General features: G+C 51.0%; 1 protein-coding gene across 3 annotated transcripts in view; it reads right to left on the bottom strand.

The window, feature by feature from the left end:
• The window catches only part of PPFIBP2 (PPFIA binding protein 2), a 148,097-nt gene extending 129,530 nt beyond the window's left edge, over positions 1-18,567 (bottom strand). For 2 of the 3 annotated variants that reach the window (XM_032356266.1, XM_032356267.1), the window contains exon 1: positions 18,234-18,567. In XM_032356266.1, the coding sequence (XP_032212157.1) occupies positions 18,234-18,305 (72 nt within the window). In that variant the 5' untranslated portion in view covers positions 18,306-18,567. The remainder of the gene's footprint in view (positions 1-18,233) is intronic. The other variant, XM_032356268.1, reaches the window with a different exon arrangement.
• Between the last annotated feature and the right edge of the window lie 1,548 nt (positions 18,568-20,115).

Below are 20,115 nucleotides of genomic sequence, written 5' to 3'. Positions count from 1 at the left end.
AAAGTAGTGTGAATACCCTAAGGTATGCTGGGGAGCAGATGTGTGCACGCACGCATGTGTGTGTGTGCGTGTGTGTACACACTCATGTATACCTATAACCTGGCATGACCAGAGAACTGGAAGAGAGTGAGAGCAAATGAGGTTAGGACCAGTTTATGAAGGGTCCCTCGCCTTACCCCTCCTAGAACTTGGCCTTTACACATCAGGCAATGGGAGTCACTGCCAGGAAGCCTCCCATCCTTTTCCAGCAATAATGGAGCAGGATGCAAGGACCTTCTCCCTGAGAAGAACCAGGCCATGGCAGCCTGTCCCCTCCACCGACTACCTCAGGAGCCCTCCCACACCCTCCCCTGACTTCATTTCTCCTTCAGCACCCCGTCATTCTGGACAGCAGGATGGGGCCCTGCCACAGGTCAGCAATCAACACACAGGACCATCTCCTGACACCCACCCAGGCACCTCCCCAGCTCAGAGCACCTCTGAATCATGAATCACCCCCATCTCCCCCTGCCTGGGGAGGGAGAGCTTTAATCTGGCACACCCTTCCTACCTGACTCCCCTCAGTGCACTACCACATCTTTTACTGGTGAGAAACAGAATCCTTCCCTTCCCCTTCTCTCCTCCTCAGACTTCCCCTAATCAAACCCCACGGGAGGCCCAGCCTCTCCATGGTTCCCTCTCTAAACTTAATCTGTCTTTCTCCCCTCTCCCATTCCTTCCTCTTGACCCACACAAACATTAAAGCCTCTGCTCTCCTAAAACACTTCCTTCGGGTACCATCTCACGCTTCTCCTTGGCTTCCCTGACAAAGCACTCACCTCCTGTTCTCTCTGGTACCTCCTGCCATGAGGTCACTGCAGTGCCCTGCTGCGGTCCCTCCCCCCGCCAAGCCACGTGCACTCTTACTCCTGTGACAGGCAGCAAGGGATTGTTTTCCCTGGCTTCTCATCCATACCCAAAACCCACCCCCACTGTACTCTTCCTTGGGCATTTGGGACAAAACACTCTATGGGTTCTTCCAGGTCCTCCCCCTTCACGAAATGTCCTGTGGGCTGGATTCTGTGCTCAGCTCTCTTCCTGTTTCTTCTGCAGTCGATCCTTGGGCAATCTGTATTTCATCTCCATGTTGAGCACTAGTAACACCAGACTACCTTGGTAAGCTCCAGACTGAAGTATCCAAATGTTCCTCAGTCTTCTGGCCATTTCTAAGTAGCCCCAGAGATGCAGCACAATCAGAAACTCTCTCAGCGTGGTCCTCTCTCCATGGGGTAGCTCCTGGTCTGCTTGACCTGCACGCCCCGCATTCCCCTGGGACCCTCCCTGGCCTTTCCACAGCAAACAGGTGCCAATGGATTGCTCCGGGCAGGGAGCTCCATCTCCCCCCAACCCCCTAGCTACCCAGCCTATATCCAGGTATCAGAATCTTAGCCTTGGAGGGCCTCCTCTCACCTGAGCCATACTTGGCCTCTCTCACAGCAATCCAGACTCCTGAGTCTGGTATCTAAGACACCTGTTAGCTGACCCCAAACTGTCCTGGACACACGATGGTAATAATAATGGCTGCTACTTCATAAACACCCGTTCTGCCCTGAGCTAAGCATGGATAGGTGTCTCCTACCTCAATATTCGTAACTGCTGTTATCCAAATTTTAGAGAAAAGGAAACTGGAGCTTGCAGAGGTTAAGCAACTGGTCAAATCCCACAACCTGGAAGCAGTGGAGATGGGCCTGAACCCAGGCAGTCCAACTCTAAGGTCAAGTTCTTACCACTCTGCAGCCCTTCCTCACCAAGCCTGGCCACTTCCAACTGCATTCTTATGACTTCCTGACAGTCCAGCCATAGGAGAGCAAGCATTCTCCTTCTGCCGTGCCTTTTTCACACTGTCTCTCAAGCTAAAGGTCCCCTCTCAAAAAAAAAAAAAAAAAAAAGAATAAATAAAATAAAATAAAAATAAAGGTCCCTTCTCTAGTCTCTGTCCATCAAAACTCATTCAAGGCGATTCTCCTTTCTCCAGGACAGCATTCCCACTCCACCCTGCCCACGGGCACCTCTGCTGGCTCACAACCCATGCTTACACCTCCATCGGGTTCTTTCCTGTTGCCATGGAGACATGCAATAGGGCTGACATTCTCCTTCTTTGACCTTGCCTCCTGGGGGCAGCTAAGTACCTGACAGAGGGAATGGGGGAAGGAACCCAGCACCTGTGGCCCAGCCCCACCCTTCCCACTCTTTTTGTGCACTGTGCACTCTTTGGTGACTGGTGCACCATCTCGTCTCTAGCAAGGAGGACCCATAGCAGCTTGGGGGAACACCCCTACCATCCACACAGTGCCCTCTGTCTGGGAGCCCGGCTTCCCAGCAACCTGCAGACGACCCTGTAGCATCCTTCAGTGAGCAGATAAGAAGGGTGTCCAACCCTGCCAACTGCCCTCCCAAGCCGTCCACACCTCACCTGTCCCCTGGCAGACAGAACTTTACCCACTGATAAGAACTGCTAGCAGTGTACTTCCTCAGCCCAGAACACAGAGAAAGCTGCCCTCACTTCCCTTCTCACAACAGAGAACACACACACGTGTGCACAATTTTACCTCCGAGGAGGAAAAAATGGACATAAAGTCATTTCAATGCCTCAACCTGAGGACAGACTCAGAGAAATGATTCCAATGTAGCCTCGGCTTGAATATGTTCAAAAAGCTTCATTGCAAAAATTATCTCCTACAAGGGCACCTGGGTGGCACAGTCAGGTAAGTGTCTGACTCTTGGTTTTGGCTCAGGTTGTGATCTCAGGGTGGTAAGATGGAGCCCGGTGTCGGGCTCTGCGCTAGCACAGAGTCTGAGATTATTTCTCTCTCTTTCTCCCTCTGCCCCTCCTGCTCATGTGCACTTGCTCTCCCTTTCCCTCTCTCTCAGAGATAAAGAAATCGTTAAAAAAAATTATCCCTTAGAAATATAAAAACCAAGGACTTATTGTTGAAGCTGGTTGATGAGTAAGTTGATTCATTACACGGTTCCTTCTACTTTTGTGTGTTTGAATTTTTTTTTTATAACAGAGGGGCTTTTTGTTGCTCGTTGTTTTTTTTTTAAATCTAGCACTTAGGGATCTGAGCTTTTCCAGAGCAGGGCACGGGATTCTACCTTACCTTGCTGGGGACCAACAGAACCAGAACTGAGGTTCGAACCTAAATTCCTGGTGACACAGACGCTGCCCTTTCCGCAGTGCCATTCAGGCTCCCTAAAGGACCTACCACCTGACCAAATGCTCAGCCCACCCTCATTCAGACCCTCATCATCTCTCCCTCCCATTGCTAAAGTTGCCTCCTCTAGGCTTCCTGCTTCTGGCTGACTCTCCTTCAACCCATCTTTCCCTGAGCAGGCAGGATATGTTTCGTAATGCCGATGGCACTACTCCTCTGCTCCCAAACTCTCCATGGCTCCCCACTGCTTCAGGAACAAAGCTGTATTCCATAGCTCAGCTATCCAAGTCCTCCTGTGAGACTGACCCTCCCAACTGCACTTCTCACCATGTTCTCAGTTCAGCCCCCCAAGCCACTTCCTACTCCCTAAATACAGAAGAATTTCCCTGTGTTCTCTCTTTCCTGTGTGGGATGCTTTTCTCCAGCCATACTTTCAGATCTCACATATTCTAAGGCCTTCTCAACAGGCATCAACCCAAGGAAGCCTTTCCGGACACCATTACCCTGGGGCCTGAAGGTGTTGGTGCTTCCCTTTCGTTCTGCCACACTTGGTACTCACTTTTATCATCCCACTTACAGCTCTGGTTATACAAATCCTCGGTATGTCTGTCTCCCCTTCAAAATTAAGATGCTTGAGAGCAGGGAGTATATGCTATTTGCCTTTCTATCCTCAGAGCCCAGCAATGAACCTGACAAAGGCAGACACTCAGGAAATGCTGGCTGACACAAAATGTTAAGTGTGAGCGCTGAGTGGAGGGCAAAGGGAGAAGGGTGTGTGAAAGAGAGACCTTGGCTAGTTTTCTGAATAAGGGTAGGGGGTGTCTACAGCAGCCTCTCCCCTCTCACTCTCTCTACACATAAGGCCCCTCTCTTTGCGGCCTGACAATCAGAGGCTAGGAGGACTGGCCATGGTCGGCCCTGGCATGACTGAGAGACAACGGATGAACTCAAGGATATTTCCACAGAAACAACGGGAGAAGAGGATGTAACTTCCCCTAACAGATGATAAAACCAGGCATTTCTCCTTATTCTATTATTTTCGAATGCTAGGCAACAAGAAAAAAAAAACACACACACACATCTGAATTGGCGAGTTTTCTTGTCATCTAGAATGTTCAGGGGCCTGATAGCCTGTAGCCAGCTACCTCCTACGAGCCTCCCGAGCTGCCTGGCGAGGAATACAGACCCCAGAATTTGGCAGTCTCTGGATAAACATGAACTGGATTAATCAAAATTTATTCTGTATTTTGAACCTTCATTTCAACACTTGTCAAACAGTTTAATTTGGAATCAATGCAATAGTTTTCCTTTTGCATTAGACCAGTAGGAGACAAAGAATTTTCCTGAAGTCAGGCTGTGTGTGCTGGCAACGAGAGCCTGGCTCTGGCCTCTGTCAGAGGAGAAGGGGGCTTCCTCTGCACGCCCAGGCTGGAGGGTATTATTAGTAGGGTATTAGCAGCTCTGTCTTCAGTGGAGGGCTGAGGCCATGTGGGAGCCAGATGAAGACAGCACACAGAACCCATGGCTGCTAGAGAGCCCAGACAACCAGGGAACTTGCCTAGCCTGGGCTTCATGGAGCTGAGCCTTTGCAAGAGGCCAGTCAAGCTTCTCCACTGGCTGCCTTGAGCCTACCTGCCTCTCCCACTCCTTGGCAGGACCAGCACCGAGTGCTCCTTCACTGCACATGGAGGCTTGTTCACTGAGGATTCTGAAAAATACCCTGTTATAGGCCAAATTGTATCCCCCTCCTCAAATTTTATGTTGAAGTCTAACACCCAGGACCTTAGAACGTGACTCTATTTAGAAGTAAGTTCTTTAAAGAGATAACTAAATTAAAAAGAGGTCATGGGGTGGGCCCTAATCTAATCTGACTGGTATCCTTATAAGGACACAGACAGATACAGCGGAAAGACCATGGGAGGACACAGTGAGGTGACCATTTACAAGCCAAAGGCAGGCCTCAAAAGAAACCAACCCTGTTGACACCCTGATCTTGGACTTGTGGCCTCCAGAACTGTGAGGGAACCAATTTCTGTTGTTTCGCCAGCCAGTCTGTGGAGCTTTGTTGCAGCAGGCCCAGAGGGCTAGTGCATGCCCCAGTCTGATCCTGGCCGCACCAACCTGTTGCAACAAGGCAGCCTCCTGTCCGGAGATGTGGGGCTCTGTTACCATCCAGACCTGTTCCCTTCCCTCGAAGTCTGAGGAAGACTTTGCTTTGCATCTTCAGACCTTAAACAACATCCAGGTATGGAGAGTCTCTAACAGTCCTTTATTTATCTTTTTATAAGTCAGCCCTGTGTCAGGCATGCCCAGGGAGTGAGGCCACCAGCAAGGCCAGACTGGTACCTCTAAGAAGGAAACCCTTCTAGATGCCGTAGCCTGACCAGCTACCTGTCGAGCCTCATTCAAGAAGCCAAGCACCCTGGGCCCAGCCATCTTTGCCTCCACCCAGTTCAACAATTCCAGTCTGTGACAAAGGGGGGGAAGGAGGGGCAGGCCCCAGCCCCTCAGCTCAGCTCACCCATCACAAGACATCTGCACCAGGATTGCTTCCCTCCCCCGACAGCACTTAGGCCAGAGTGATTCAGGGACTTTCCCAAGAAAAGTGATCCAGGAATCCCCCATTCGCACACATAGTCCCTCAGATCAAGGACAAGTTGGCTAGAGAATTACATTGTATTCGGGTCTCCCCTCTCTGGAGGCCCACAAGGTCTTCTCCTAGACGGCTGTCAATCTGACCCCAGGGGAGTGGGAGCATCTACAAGAGCTCCTGGGGACCTCTCTCCATCTTCCACACTTCTTGTCCACAAAGCAGGGCTGTTCTCCCGGGGGAGATACCTGAGCAGGGTCTGAGACTCAGGGCGAAAGGTATAGAAAGGGGCCCCAGCAGGGGAAGGAAGCACAACAGGAGTCCCCCCTCCCGACCCACCCCTGTTCTGAGCCTGAACTCCTGTACTCCTTTCCTTACCCCCAAGGACTGGAGCAGGAGGCAAGAGAGAGAGTCCAAGCTTTGCAGTCACACTGACTGGGCCTTAAATCCTGGCTCTGCTACTCACGGCTAGGTTAGTTTTGACCTTGGGTAATATATATTAACCTCTCAGGTTACTGTGTAACGAAGATAATAATGTCTGCCTCACACTGGGTGGGTCAGAGGGTTAGCAGAGAGGACAGAGTAAATCAGCTGGCCGGGAGCCTGGCCCCGTAAACAGGCAATGCTCGCCTCTCCCTCTTAGAGAATATGGCCCTAACTGCAGTATTCCAACAGATGGATTTAGCCAAGACCCCTGATGGGGTGAGGGGGAATGAGGGGGAAAAATATATGACACTGACCACCTTTGAGAAGTTACCAAATTCCTCAGAGCCAGCCCCCCAGGTGGCAGCCCGGGGCTCCACACTCAGTGCCCCTGCTGTGGGCCTTCAGTGTCTGTCTAGCAGTATCTGAAAGGAAGGTCCAGGCCACCAGCTCTTCCGGAGCAGAAAGTTTCCTACTGCTCTGATCATGTGCTTCCTTGTACCGCCCCTTGGCACCTTCCTCAGCCATTGCATCGGGGGTCCCTGGGCATCCCACTTAGGGACGGTGAGCAGGCATATGTTCACAAGCCACTGTGGGCAGGCACCTGGGAGAGAGCCGGCGAGCGGGGAGGCAGATCTGGGAGACCCCAAACACAAAGGCTACAGCTAAAGCCAAGCTCCAGGGGTCAGGGACAGGAAGGGCCATTCCTGACCACATTCGTGGAGCAGGAAGCCCCTGGCCCTGGGCACTGGCATCAAGAGAGCCCCTTTAACTCAGAGGTGTCAGAGACAGAAGATGGTCAAGCTGTACTGGTGTCCCAGAGAGGCCCCACCGTTGCTCCCCGTGGACATCACACTCCAGGACACCTACAACCAAGCAGGCAACTGCCCCTGGAGACACTTGGGGAAGGTTTGCACACACACAGCAGGTCACAGTGAAGCAACAAGAGATTTGTCTCCTGTAGCCTGCAGAAACCTTGTCATGAACGCCATCCCTCATTCAACTGTCACAAGATTTATTTAAAATTCTCTGTCAAATACAAATATCCATGACAGTTGAGTACTGGATCTGTGACCCTGATGCAGCTCTTAACAGTTTTCAAAGGGCTCCTGATTCACAGGGAGGATGCGGAGGGAGAGCTTTGTCTCACCTGCAGTCCCATTAACACGAGATCCCAAGTCACTGCAGCTCAGATATTACCCGAATGGCACCCCAGCCTCCCTGAGGTGGTCTTCTCAGGCTCTTGTCTCTGGGCTGAGGGGAAGCATCCCACTGGGCAGCCGGAAGGACCCAGGTCCACCCTGAGGAAGCAGGGTGCAGCTGCCAGGGCCAGATCTGGGTTCTGAGCTCTGCTGCAGGGAGGAGGGGCAGCCACGCTGAACACAGGATGGGGCTCTGGGCAGACCTGATCAGCAACATGGACTGGCTGGCTCTATGGCTTACAAGGTAAGGAAGAACCCCAACTTCAGCGGGCAGCCACTACCAGCACCCACCTGCTCAGAGCCTGAACATGCCTGGTGGAAACAATGCTCTCCTTCAAGCAGCACCCAGCCCCCACTCCATGCTCCTGCACGGGCAGGCTCTCTGCCCGCTTACTGAGCTGTGCTGGCCCCTCCTCTCCACCCACACCCCCACCTGGGTTCCTGCGGAGGCTCTTCTGACTCCCATCCCTCACCCCACCTTTCCAACCCACCCCAGAGTACCCCCTTTACTGCCGACACTCTGGGGTCCCCAGCCAGGCAGTCCACATTACTGATCAGGTCCCCAGCAGATGAGGTGGGCTGTAAGCAACCTGTTACTAATGACAGAGCAGCTAAAGCCAAGAAGCATTTTGTATAAATTAGAGAAGATCCCAGGTTATCTTGCCCCATTCTAATATACTTTATTGAGTGCGTGGAATTCAGCCAGGAAATCAGCAACTGCCTATAGAGCTCAGGAAGTAACAGTTTCTACGACACTATGCAACCTCCTCTATTTTAGAAATTTATCTCTAAATAGGTCTCTCTGTGTGTACGTATATATTTACTGGGGCTAACTACGTGTCCTTAATCTGGCCAAGTCCACCAAGCGCTTCTCACAGGTTAATGTCATCTGACACGTGCAGCCCGAGTGGCTTCCTGCCCCAGCATGAAGGCTTGATCTTTGTGGTAAACTTAAGACTGAATAATCTGACCTTTCAATGCGGTGGCAAGATAGAATGGAAAAAACATGGGCTTGAGGATCAGGTAGACTGGGCCCAAGTCTTATTTCAGCCTCCTGCCAGCTGGAGAACCTTGGGAAAAGTCACTTTTCCTGAGTCATTTTCCTCTTCAGTGGGGACTTAATAAATGATGATTTCTAATATCCAGTTCCTTATATAACCCCACTCCTTGGTTACACCAAACCAAACCACTGGCTGTTGTCCACATATGCTCTTTAATTTACGATTCCTCTGGTTTTCTTTGTCCACTGCTGTCCCCTCTGCTAGAAATACCCTGGACCCAGAGAAAGGGGTGTCTCTGGTCCCTCTGTTTCCTTCAAGACACATCTCAAAGGCTACCTCCTCAGCAAACCAAGTGCCCCAACCTCTTCTCTGAATGTTCCCCGTGTTCTCTCTGTGGTTAGCATTGCCGATTTTGAGGAAGGGGTACAATCCTGAAGTTGGACCCAAGCAGTGGACATGTCTTACTTATCTCAGGTTCCCGCAGTCCTCAGCACAGATGGTCAAAAATCATTCGGTGACTGAAATATTAAATGAGGTCACGAGTCTCCTGGCTCCAGAGCACTTAGAACTAGGCTCCACCTTTGTTCCTAAAAGGGGGAGTTGCCCTGGATCCAGGGGGCCGGTTCTGACTTGAGGGCCTCCATGGCCTCCCTCCCTGCCACCCAGGCCAGGAGAGCATACCCCTCAGGCATCCACGTGGCTTAACCACAGCGCTCTCCCTCCTCCACCCCCGCACCCCACCCGAAACCTCAGCCTAGCTGAATAAGGCCCCACTGCCCACAGCCCTTCCTGGGCAAATCTTGGGGCCCAGACTGCAGACAGACAGTCAGACTTCCCAGTGTCGTCCCCACTGCCTTCCTAGATGGCTCTCTCCTATATCCACCATCCCTTCTTCGATGCTGCAATCCCAGTGCCTCAGACCACATGGCCCGGGTTCTTCAGATACCAGGATGCTGTGTTCTTGAAATCTTCAAGGGGTGACCCTGAGTCTGCAAGAGGCTTCAAGCCCCAGTGAGGGGGCTGGGCCAAGGCAGGTATCCGCAGAGAATATACAGAGTATAATCACTTCTTCGGGATCCCAGGCCTCGAGTTTCAGGTCACAAAACCATTTTTCCTCAGAGCCTTTCCTCTCTCCCAGGCCATTACTGAGCAGGACTTCAGCCTGTAACTTGGGCCAGAGAAGGTCTTACACAACTTTGGGACCACGCTTCCCAGCCTCCTGCCTTCGTTCCACCTCAGAAGCCAACCATCTCCACAATCCTGCGCACTTTCAGTTCAAGCTCTCAGCAAACCCTGCCTCCCCTGCAATCTGGCAAACTTCTCTCTAGTGAAGACCACTTGGACAACACCTTCTTGAGGTAAGACTGCAACACAGGCTCTGAGACCTTGCCCTCAAGATAAGCTTGAGTTATGCAGAATTTCTTACCCCACAAAACTTCTCACAAAGAACTGAAATCTGCCTCCTCCTTAATTCCCTCTGCCGTCCCCACCACGGACCCCCAACTCTACCCTCTGAGCAACACAGAACAAGATGGCTCTGTCCCCAAGCTGAAAATCACAATCACAGCCCCAGTGTCTTCCTATCAGTCCTTAGGTCCTTTCAAAGCTTGCAGGACACAGACTCCGGCTTTGGGGCACTAAACACCCCTCTTCCACCTGCTCCCAGAATGTGGTGTGTCCAGTCTTGGCCAGTGCAGAAAAAAGAGGGATGATCTTCTAGCGAGGTCTAAAGCCAGGACTTCTATTAATGAACCAGGCTGACTTCTATGGGCTTTTCCATGTGGCCAGGTAGGAAACCTACACCACTGATTTTTGGAGTCTACAGATAGGACTATGCACTTCCCCCTACCACATCTCATTGAGCTGGTTTGGGTTTTCAGTCTTCCCTGCTGCCTTTGTGCTGTACGTTGGTGACCAGCCATCTGAAACCAGGCTGTTTCCCACCAGTCATGCACTTCTGCCTCTTGGACTTCCAGCTCACCTCCACCATGGCTGTCCTTTTGAGTCACACCTAGAGGCCCAGGGAATGCTCCTTCCCTGAGATTTTAGAATGAGTCCTCTAGATGATATGTCACTCTTCTTGACAAAATATTCTCTTCCAGGCTTCCTGAGAAGAGGACAACATGATAACAACCCCAACTGCTGACTACGTAGGCTATGCCAAGCACTGCAATCCACAATCAACACTACGTGTATCACCTCATTAAAATCTTCACCAGAAGCCAATGGAACAGGCTTCTTATTGTTCCCATTGAAGAGATGAAGAACTTAAAGTTCAGGGTAGCAACAGCAAGTCCGTGAAGAGTGGCCTTGAAAGGGAGGCTGTATGGTTCGAAGTCTACACACTTGAGCAAGTGGGGTCCTCGGAGATCAGGGAGGCCCTCACGGTGGAGGAAGGTGGGAGCCCGCCATGCTGGGAGGCTGGGGGCAGTAGGCAAGACTCGTCTCCTCATCTCCAGAAACAAGACAATAATCCCTGCCTGAGGCATTGTGCGGGCCCAGTGAGCTGGCGCAGGGAAAACCTAGACAGACACACGGGGTGGTGGTGGTTGTTACTGTGTGAGCGCACTGCATCGAAGAACCAGATGTCTTGGCTGATCACAGGAAGAGCTTATGTAATAAAACTTTTTCATGACATCCCGTCAAGGTCAGGTGTCAGAGCCAAGATTGATTCCTCTGCTTTGGTAAAATGTTGAATTAGAAGAATCTGCCTTTCTTGCCCAAATTCAAGTTCTAACCCTGCTCCTACTGCAGCCCCCTCTCCCTGATCCTCTCCTGCCTCCCATTACCCGCCCTGGTCACTTACTTAATCCAGAGCCAGATACCACACTTCTGGTATGACCAAGACAGTCCTGCCACCCCACATCCCACCCAGCTCAGCATCTGTCTGCCTCCTTTCACACTCAAAAGTATCCCAATTTCAACAATAAATTAAATCTAATACTTGGAGTGGTTTTTTTTGCTTGTTTGTTTTTACAAAAAAAAAAACACTTGAATTTTCTGGCACCTATTTCCCTCCCATATGATGGGAGTAGTATCACTCACCTCATGAGACAAGCCCTTTGTAAAATCCACCAAAGCGGGGCGCTCCCCCTCTCCTCCCTCTGGAGGCAGCTTTCTGAGGGCCCCCCGTGCACCCACACCTCTGTTGTCTTCATGAAGCAGTGCAGTGTCCAGCTAGCTATTCCCGCCAAAAGCTCCTTGAGTCAGGGGAAATGAGGGAAGGAAAGCACTGCCCCTGGAAAGAGAGCAGGTGCCACATGCACATGTAGGAAAGAAAGGGAGCTCATTTTTGGAGTTCTGGCCTGAGCTAAAGCTCTGCCCCGTCTCTTTTCCCCAATTCTGACAATAGGCCTCTTGGCTCCTACAGGAGTACCTCTCTCTCCCCCTCCCTCCCTTCCTTCCTTCCTCTCTCTCTCTCTCTCTCACACACACACACACACACACACGCACACGCATGCACGCACATACGGTCTGTCAGCCTCAGGAGTTCCTTTTGGCAGTCTTCCGGGCTTTTCTGCCAGAAGCAGGTTGCAGACGTTTGCTAAGACCTCTCTGGATACCAGTGCAGTCCCAGGAGTGGCCCTCCCAGTCAGAGCCGTCCCTGCCCAGCTGAGAGGCCCAGCTACATGCAACTAGTATATTCCAAACACGCACAGAAGTCGCCGCCGTGGACTGATGCATTTGCCTGAGAGTCAGGGCAGGAGTCTGCACTCTGTGCCCCGAGGACACTCCCAGCAACCATTAAGCCATGGCTATCCCTGGGCAGACAGAGAGCAAGCCCAGGATCCGGATCGCCCCTTCCCTCTGCCTGTCCTCATCAGCAGGAGGAAACAGATTCACCCCAAGCAGAGCCACATGGGACCTGCTCGGCAGCTACAGGCCGGAGGGGAGAGGCTAGGCTACCATCACTCCCCTTAGCCTCACCTGGGTTAACAAGCTGTTCTGGAGATTTGTCAGAAGGCCCTCCACCCACCCACCTCTGCATGAGTCATTCCTGAGACACGGACAACCCAGATCTCAAGTCTGCAATCTCTAGCTGTCCTTTACCGTGGATGAGCAGCTCTGCATACATTTTTCTATCAGTAAAAATAAACAAATTAATAGCAAAAAACAAAAACTCAAAACAAGATAAGGCAGAAACTTCCCAGATGCAGCTGTATAGTTCCAAAGAGCCACGAGGCTTGACAAATTTTCCCTCTAGGTTGAATTCCAGCACTCCTTGTCTTCGTTTTCCTTTGGCAATGACCACACACCAGGCAATACTCTAAGTGATTCTCGTGCGTTAACCCAGCTCTGTCTCATCAAACTAAGGTGACCACTGACCCATAGGAAAGGCAGAATCTGCCCCGGGGAGGCTGGGGGCAAAGGAGCACCGCCAGGCAGAAAGGTGTGGAAGGGAAAGGTGAGGAGGAGAGGAAATGCAGCCTCCGGCCACAGAGTCTCCAGGCAGTATTGCAGATTCTAGATAAGGTCCTCTCCCCTCACCGGACAGCTAGGGCCCTCCACCAACCATCTGGATCCCTGACGCAGGCCCTACACAAGCGCCTGTGCTCAGAGCCACCCACCACCCCCACTCTACCACACCACAGCCAACTTCTACTGACTGATTGGATGGGTCCCTAAAATTTGCCAAGGGTTTGAAAAAGGGTTTGGGTCTTAGAATACATCCTTCTGGAGAACTGAGAGGGGGTGGGTGTACTCCCAGAAAATCCATTTAGTACATATCACCCACACTGAGCACTAACAAGTGTGGGTGTCCATGCCATAAAGCACTCCCTGCTCCCCAATAGCCCACACACGCCTGGGCCACAGGACAGAGAGGACTCAGGAGCCTTCACACCTACATTGGCCCTGGCCACCACAGATATTTCTCTTCTGAGTCCTTGACCTGGAAGATTCCAGGCTTAGCTATTCTGCAGACTGAATTCACCCCAAACCTGGTCTCTTTCCTGTTTTTCACTGCCTAATTGAATCTCCATCTGGACCTTCTGGCAGCTCTACTCTGGCCAACTCATGGTGCTCCAAAGGATAAAGCCCCAGGCCAGAGGGCCAGGCAGCCTGGGTTCTACCACCAGGAGCAGGTGACCCTAGATAGGTTCCTCTGGTAGCTTCACCATCCATGTGGGTATATAATGTGTGTCTATATATATGATGCAATAAAGTACCCACTTCTCTTCTGATTCCAAAAGGAACTAACCATCCTCACTTCCCTTCCCCCTTCCAAGAATCTCCTCCATGCTCTCATGCTACTGACAATGCCTCATTCTTCTCCCAGCACACTAGCACAAAGTGTCAGTGTCCCATTTGCTGCCTTTCCCGCTCCCTCAAATCCAATCACTCAATCCTGCAGGATTTCTTGGCAAGATTCTTCTCCATCTCCACTGCCACTGCCTTAATTCACATGCTAAGCTACCTCCATGGTTATTCCGACAGCATACTCCACAGGAGGTTGCTTCCTGTCCTTCCATGCTGCCCTTGCCAGCCCTGGATCGTCCTGAAAGCAGAGATTTCTCCATGTCTTTTCCACACTGAAAGACCTTCAGGGTCACGGGAATTAAAATTTCAGTTCTTTAGCCGCAGAGTTCAAGGCCTTCCATGACCTCACCCCAGCCTGACTCCAGTCTCACCTCGCCCAGTGTCCCCTCCCCACCCCACCCTCTGACTCTAGCCCTATGGGCCACTCCTCACTGGGCCTGTCCCAGACTTTCAGGTTGTCCTCTTGCTTCTTCCCTCATCTCTGGTGCAAAAGGGCCTACCCCTTTCCGCCTCTTCCAGGGCAAACACAGCAAAAACAGCCAGCTCAGGGTCTGTGTTTACCACAAACTCTTCCTGCACATCTGCTAAGTGTAGGGCTGCACCCAAGGACTGATGCAGGCCTGGAGCAGCTCGCAGTCTGGAGCAGGTGTGGACAGAGATAATGCAAATGAAGTGCCTACGTATCACAGCTGAGTTCTCTATGTACGCCCCAGAGAGAAGAGTCCAAGTGCCTTGGAGATGGGAGAAGAGAGGGGTTTCAAGGGTTTGATTTGCATCCTGAAGTTTTAATAAGAGTTCATTCATCTCACAGAGTGAGGCCTTTCCAGGAAGACCTTTCCAGGAAGAGCACATAGCATGTGCAAAGATGGAGAGACGCATAAGACAGAAACTGGTGAGCTACTCAGTTTGGGGAACAGTGGGGATACAGCTGTGAGCTACAGTACTGCCAGTCTTTGCAGGGCCTTCAGTGCCAGACAAGGATGCTACACTTTATCCTACCAAGGAGGCAATCCGACCCCATCTTGTGGAGACCTTCCATCCACAGGTATATTCCAGGGCCCAGATGACTGCACCACGTGGAACATGGTGATTAAGAGCCTGCATCTCTGTGTGCATAAGCATGGATGTGACAGACAAGAGGAAATGAAAGCAAGAATTGAGAGGACCCCAAAATAGGAATTACCTTGGAGTACTAAGTAGAAGTCATGGGTTTCCTGAAGACAAACTGACAGTTCACAGAACCCTGGAAAATTGCAAGGCCGGAAGGAGATCTGGGTCTGAAGCGAAACGACTGCTCTAGGACAGCATCTCCTAGATTCTTTACTGAGTGTGTCAGAGATAAGAATGGACTTCGTGAAGATCCCCAAGGGCAAGTTAAGACCAGGTTTTCGGAGTTTAAAAGGGACACAGCCCGCCCTTCTGAGACCACCTGTGGATTCTTGGAAAACTGAGACCCAGAGGTGCCACCAAGTGTTGAAACCAAAGAATGACATCAGGAAACAAAGTGGAATGGCTCTGAGGAGGAAGCAGGAAAAACAGTGACTCAGGACACCAAGCTGCCAAAAGCTTGCAGTCTAGTTGTGCCCACACCAAGTGGTGACAATGTTACATCTTCCCCCGCCCCCCCACCAGGGGTCACTTCTTGAATGGGGCGCAGTCTGGGAATTTACTAAATGTTTAGATGGTTCGTTAGCTGCATTCATACTAGCTTTTCCTTCTCCTGTGTTGCAAAAGGGGAGCCACCAGAGGATGTAGAGCAGGGAAGTGTTATGAACAGATCTGTATTTCAGGAAAAAAATTTTTTTCAATGGCCACGTCAAAACCAATTTCCAAATTTTACAACAAATGTTATAGCCTCAAGGGCATGCCATTCTTCTCCAAAGCTGAATTCTCTCAGAATTATTTCCCCCTCCTCAGTTCTACAAGCTGTGCAGTCACTCTAAAAATAGACACCAGCACTCCCTGAACCCTTGGCCATAGATTCCATCTCTCTAGAGTCTCTCCTACCTGTCCCACTCTTTCAGGCCCAATAGAAGGCCTTCCCATTTCTATCCTGATTGACCTTCAACGTCCTAACTAGACCGCCCTCCCTGTGCCTGCCCCCTCCACCCCCACTCCTTCCCACAGCACAGCCACAGTGGGCTTGAGCAGGCCCCACCTTGGCCCTCACTGGAATCCCCAGGGGAAACTTGGAAACACCACGCCAGGCCCAGACCCACTTCGTTCCAAATAGTTTAAAAGCTCCCCAGGTTTGCAAACAACAGCCCTTAATCCTTGCCAGAGACAGTGAAGGGCACCACCCTAGAACTTTTTAGAAATGTAGGTCAGATCCCACTGGCAGACCTAGGAGTCAGAATCTGCATTTGAACAAGATCCCCTAGTGCTCTTAAGCTTGTTAAAGGTTGAGAAGCTCAGCTCTAAGGTGTTGCCTGATCTTTCAGTTCACAAATATTTCCTGGATTTTCTCCACATCAGGCCATGGGTTACGATGGCCAAGGACCAAGGTCCTGGACTTTGAGAAGCTCACCAAGAACCATCAGTCAATCTCTTGCTTAAAATCTCTCATTGGCTACCATGTTTTCCAATTCTGGACTTCTGCCTTCAAAGCCCACTGGGGCCATGCTTCATCCTTGTCACCAGCTTTACTGCCCAGCACTCACCCTGGGAACCCAGTTGGGCCACTTGCCACTTCTCATGGCTAGCTGGTGTTTGCCTGCCTGCACAGCTCTCAGCCCACACCACGCTCTACCCGTCTCTGCCTGGGGACACCCGTCCAGGAGAAATCCTTTCACTCCCAGGAGAAATCCATCACACAAGTCATCCACTTCTTGAAATTATCCCAGATCTTCCCTGGTCAGATGAAAGATGGGAATTCCTGCAGCACCTGGGTGGCTCAGTCTGTTAAGCATCTGCCTTCCGTTCAGGTCATGATCCCAGGGTTCTGGGACTGTACCACACTGGGTTCCCTGCCTAGTGGGGAACCTGCTTCATCCTCTCCCTCTGCTGCTCCCCACCCCCAATTGTTCTCCTTCTCTCTCTCAAATAAATAAATAAAATCTTAAAAAAAAAAAAAGAAAGATAGGAATTGCCACAACTCTTTCCTCTTCCCTCTCTCGTTGCATTTATCTCACTCATTCTGCTCAGTCTTAGAGCCACCACACTTGCCACAGCTGTCCTAGCAGAGATCATGATTCTCAGTTTGTCTCCTCAGTATTATATACAACAAATGCATTAATATAAATATTATATTAATATAGTTATATTACAATATAACATAATTAGGTGATATATTATAGATAATATAAAAATATAAATATTAAACACAAAATATATAATACAATAATTATAACTGGCACATCATCAAATCTCTAAGTAAAAATAATAATAATAAATGTGTTGATAAAATCATGGATGGATGGAGTAAATGAGTAATTCATGTCTCTCATTTCCCACTTCAAGGTCGTTTAAATATGATTTTAAGCAGAATACTAATGGGCTGCCTCTCAAGTCCCAAAGAAAAACAATCTCTAAATTAAATGCTATTTTGTGTTTTCTATATTCTCTCTCTATATATATTCTATATATTGCTATATTCTATATTTTCTATATTCTAATCAAAGACAGAACATACTGAAGATGAATTTTGCGCACAGTCAACTACCTTTCTGTAGTTGGGCATTTAACTTCACAAAATGCAACATAAAATTTGTAAACACTTGAGATTTGTACTATGATCAGTTAAGGAACTGGGAAAGGAAAGAAACAGATGAAGAGAAAGATAGGATGTGGACTTAGAAATATGCAAAGAGGGATGGACCTATACGACATAACCAGCTGCTCTATAGGTAGAAATACAATATTCTGGGTCTGTTTTTTAAGAGGATTAAAGACTAGCTGGAATCCTTGTTTCAATCCCCTGCAAACTTTGGAAATTCTACTTTTTCAAAACGTAGAATCATTATTTTCATTTGAAGAAAAACTGCAGGTCTGGAGATGGGATGTCATGAGGGAGAGGAGGAGCCCACTTTCAACTAGCACCTTCCCCATCTGGCAGTCTACTGGGACGCAGTGGCTTGAGATTTGGGGCACGTTGCGTTTTCGCAATTACAGAGTTGGTCTCAGTCAAGGCGTTGCATCTGAACACACTCGAAGAGATGTTTGGGCAAACAGACCCTAAACCGGCCGACCACCGTGGGCTCTCTACATTACGCCGGTGCTTCGCTGACATACCGCACAGAAATGGGACTGGCCATCCCGCATCTCCAGGGCCAAGCTGGCACCTGCAAGGGCGCGCGGACTGTCTGTAAATTCCGGGCAGGTTTGGGTGGAAATTCGGAGCAAATCCGCAGGAGTTATACCCTCCTCCCAGAATTCTGGCCAGGGAAGAGGAAGAGGGTTCCTGTTCTCTCGCCTGGGACACGCTCTGGGACCCTCACTGGCACTGACTCCCACTCCTCGGATGGTTCTTGAATCTGGGGGCTTTCGGTTCCCCAGGCGATGCCCCCGCGGGGGCTCCCGGTCTGGAACGCGCAGGGGACGTGGGGCGTGGGGAGAGCCCACTGACCTGGGTGCAGGGCTCCTGTCCGGGCGGATCAGGTGTGCGGGCCGCTCCCGTGTCCCTCCCACCTCCGAACATGAGAGGCGAGAACCGAGCTGCAGGCCAATGACCCACCGACCAACTGACCGACCAACCAGCGGACCGAGCGGCAGCGGCCCGGTCTGGAGCCCACGTGACGGGGGCGGGACCCACGGGAGGCTCGTCCCGGAGCGCAGGCTTTCTCCCGCCCTCCTTCCCTTGGGACCGCCCCTCAAATCCCCTTTCCTCTCCCGCGGCGCGGCAGCAGGCAGGGACCCGTCCGCCACCGGTTCCCTTTCCTCTGGGACCTGCCTCTTCAACCCCGCCCCTTCGAACCTGCTTTCGCCCCGTCTGCCCAGCCGCGGCCCCGCCCCCTGGAACGTGTTTAGAGTCCGCAAGCCCCTCCTCCCAGGAGGCTCCGCCCCAATCGGCCCGCCCCACTCCTGTCACCTCCCTCTCTTGCACCCTTCCGGCCCCGGGGAGACCGACGGGTGGGGTCCCAGCGCTGGTGCTGTCAGTCGGCTGGGCTTCTCCAGCCCGTCAGCGTCGTTCCCCGGCCGTAGAAAATGGAAAGAAGGAAACAGAAAAGCAATTTGTATCGAGAACTGCAAACAGAGAAAAGCCACAGGAAGACCGATTAGAGGCGTACTCAGAACAGCAATCCTTTGGGTGTTCGGAGCCCCCCCCCCCGCCCCTCACCGCGCCGACGCGTGCGACGCAGTCCAAATTGAGGTTGGCCCGAACTCTGTCTCGTTCCCGGTCTTTACAAAAAAACCGGTTGGAAGGCTCTGAGTCAACCTAGCTAGCGTCTGGGCGCGCTTGAACCCCGCTATCTGGAGTGGAGTTCCCCCTAGTGGTCAGCCCCAACCAAAGACATTTGCTCTGGGTCTTGGGAACAGCTAAGGACAAGAAGCACTTCCCGGTGCTCAGCACCAAGGCGGCATTCCCCAGACCAGAGAAAAGCTTTGGCACCTAGGACCACTGGAACAGGAGTGAATTCTAGAATCAGGGCAGGACTGGACCCTGGAGACTCAGTCCAACGCCTTCCCCAAATGTATGGCCTGAATCCCCCTTGACTGTACTGCTAGGTTGTTGCCTTGCCTGGGCCTCCCAGGACAGGTTGCTCAGTTCAGCTGATTAAAATCCCTGTGGGCCGCAGATGGCATTGACACAGCAGACTCTGTCTGGCACAGTCCCCAGGTCTGGCAGGAGTCACTACAGCCGGGGCCTCAGTTTTAATCTACATTTTTACAGGCTGGACAAACTCCACAAGACACGTCTTTTTTCAAATTACCCTGGCTGTCTGAAATTACCAGAGCGCCCGGAAGACTTTTACGTGCGAACAGAACTTAAGCCACCACAGCAAATATGAGACTCTGGTCACTGTAGGAACGTGGCCAGAAGCAGACCAAAGGCAAAGCCAACAGAGGAAGGCTGGGGCCCACGAGAGTTGTGTTACAGCAGGACACCCTTCAGTTCTCTTTCACTTCCTTAAAATAGCAGCAGAGGCTTTTGTAGACCTAGGCGCTCTGGTTCACATGAGTTCATGGGTGTTTCCAAATCCCACAGGTTACTGCCCCAACGGACACACTGTCCGAACCATAGCCCCTAGAAAATGCGAATCTGTTCTAAGAACTACACAACTACTTTTTATAAAAATTATCTTTAAAAATGGTCTAAGTCCCTGGCTCTCAAGCTTCTTCACACTTTTGAACCATTTGGGGGGAGGAAGCTTAAAACTATGGCTGTCTCGGTCCTACCTCCCGAGGTTCTGATTTAATGGTCTGGCAGTATGGCCTGGTATTGGGATCTTTAAAAGTTCCTCAGGTGATTCTTATGCTCAGTCAAGTTTAAGAACCACTGTCATAGG

This window comes from Mustela erminea, chromosome 9 (assembly GCF_009829155.1).
Source record: "Mustela erminea isolate mMusErm1 chromosome 9, mMusErm1.Pri, whole genome shotgun sequence".
Taxonomy (NCBI): domain Eukaryota; kingdom Metazoa; phylum Chordata; class Mammalia; order Carnivora; family Mustelidae; genus Mustela; species Mustela erminea.
Note: the sequence above shows the minus strand (reverse complement) of the source record. Positions and strands in the feature narration are given on the sequence as shown.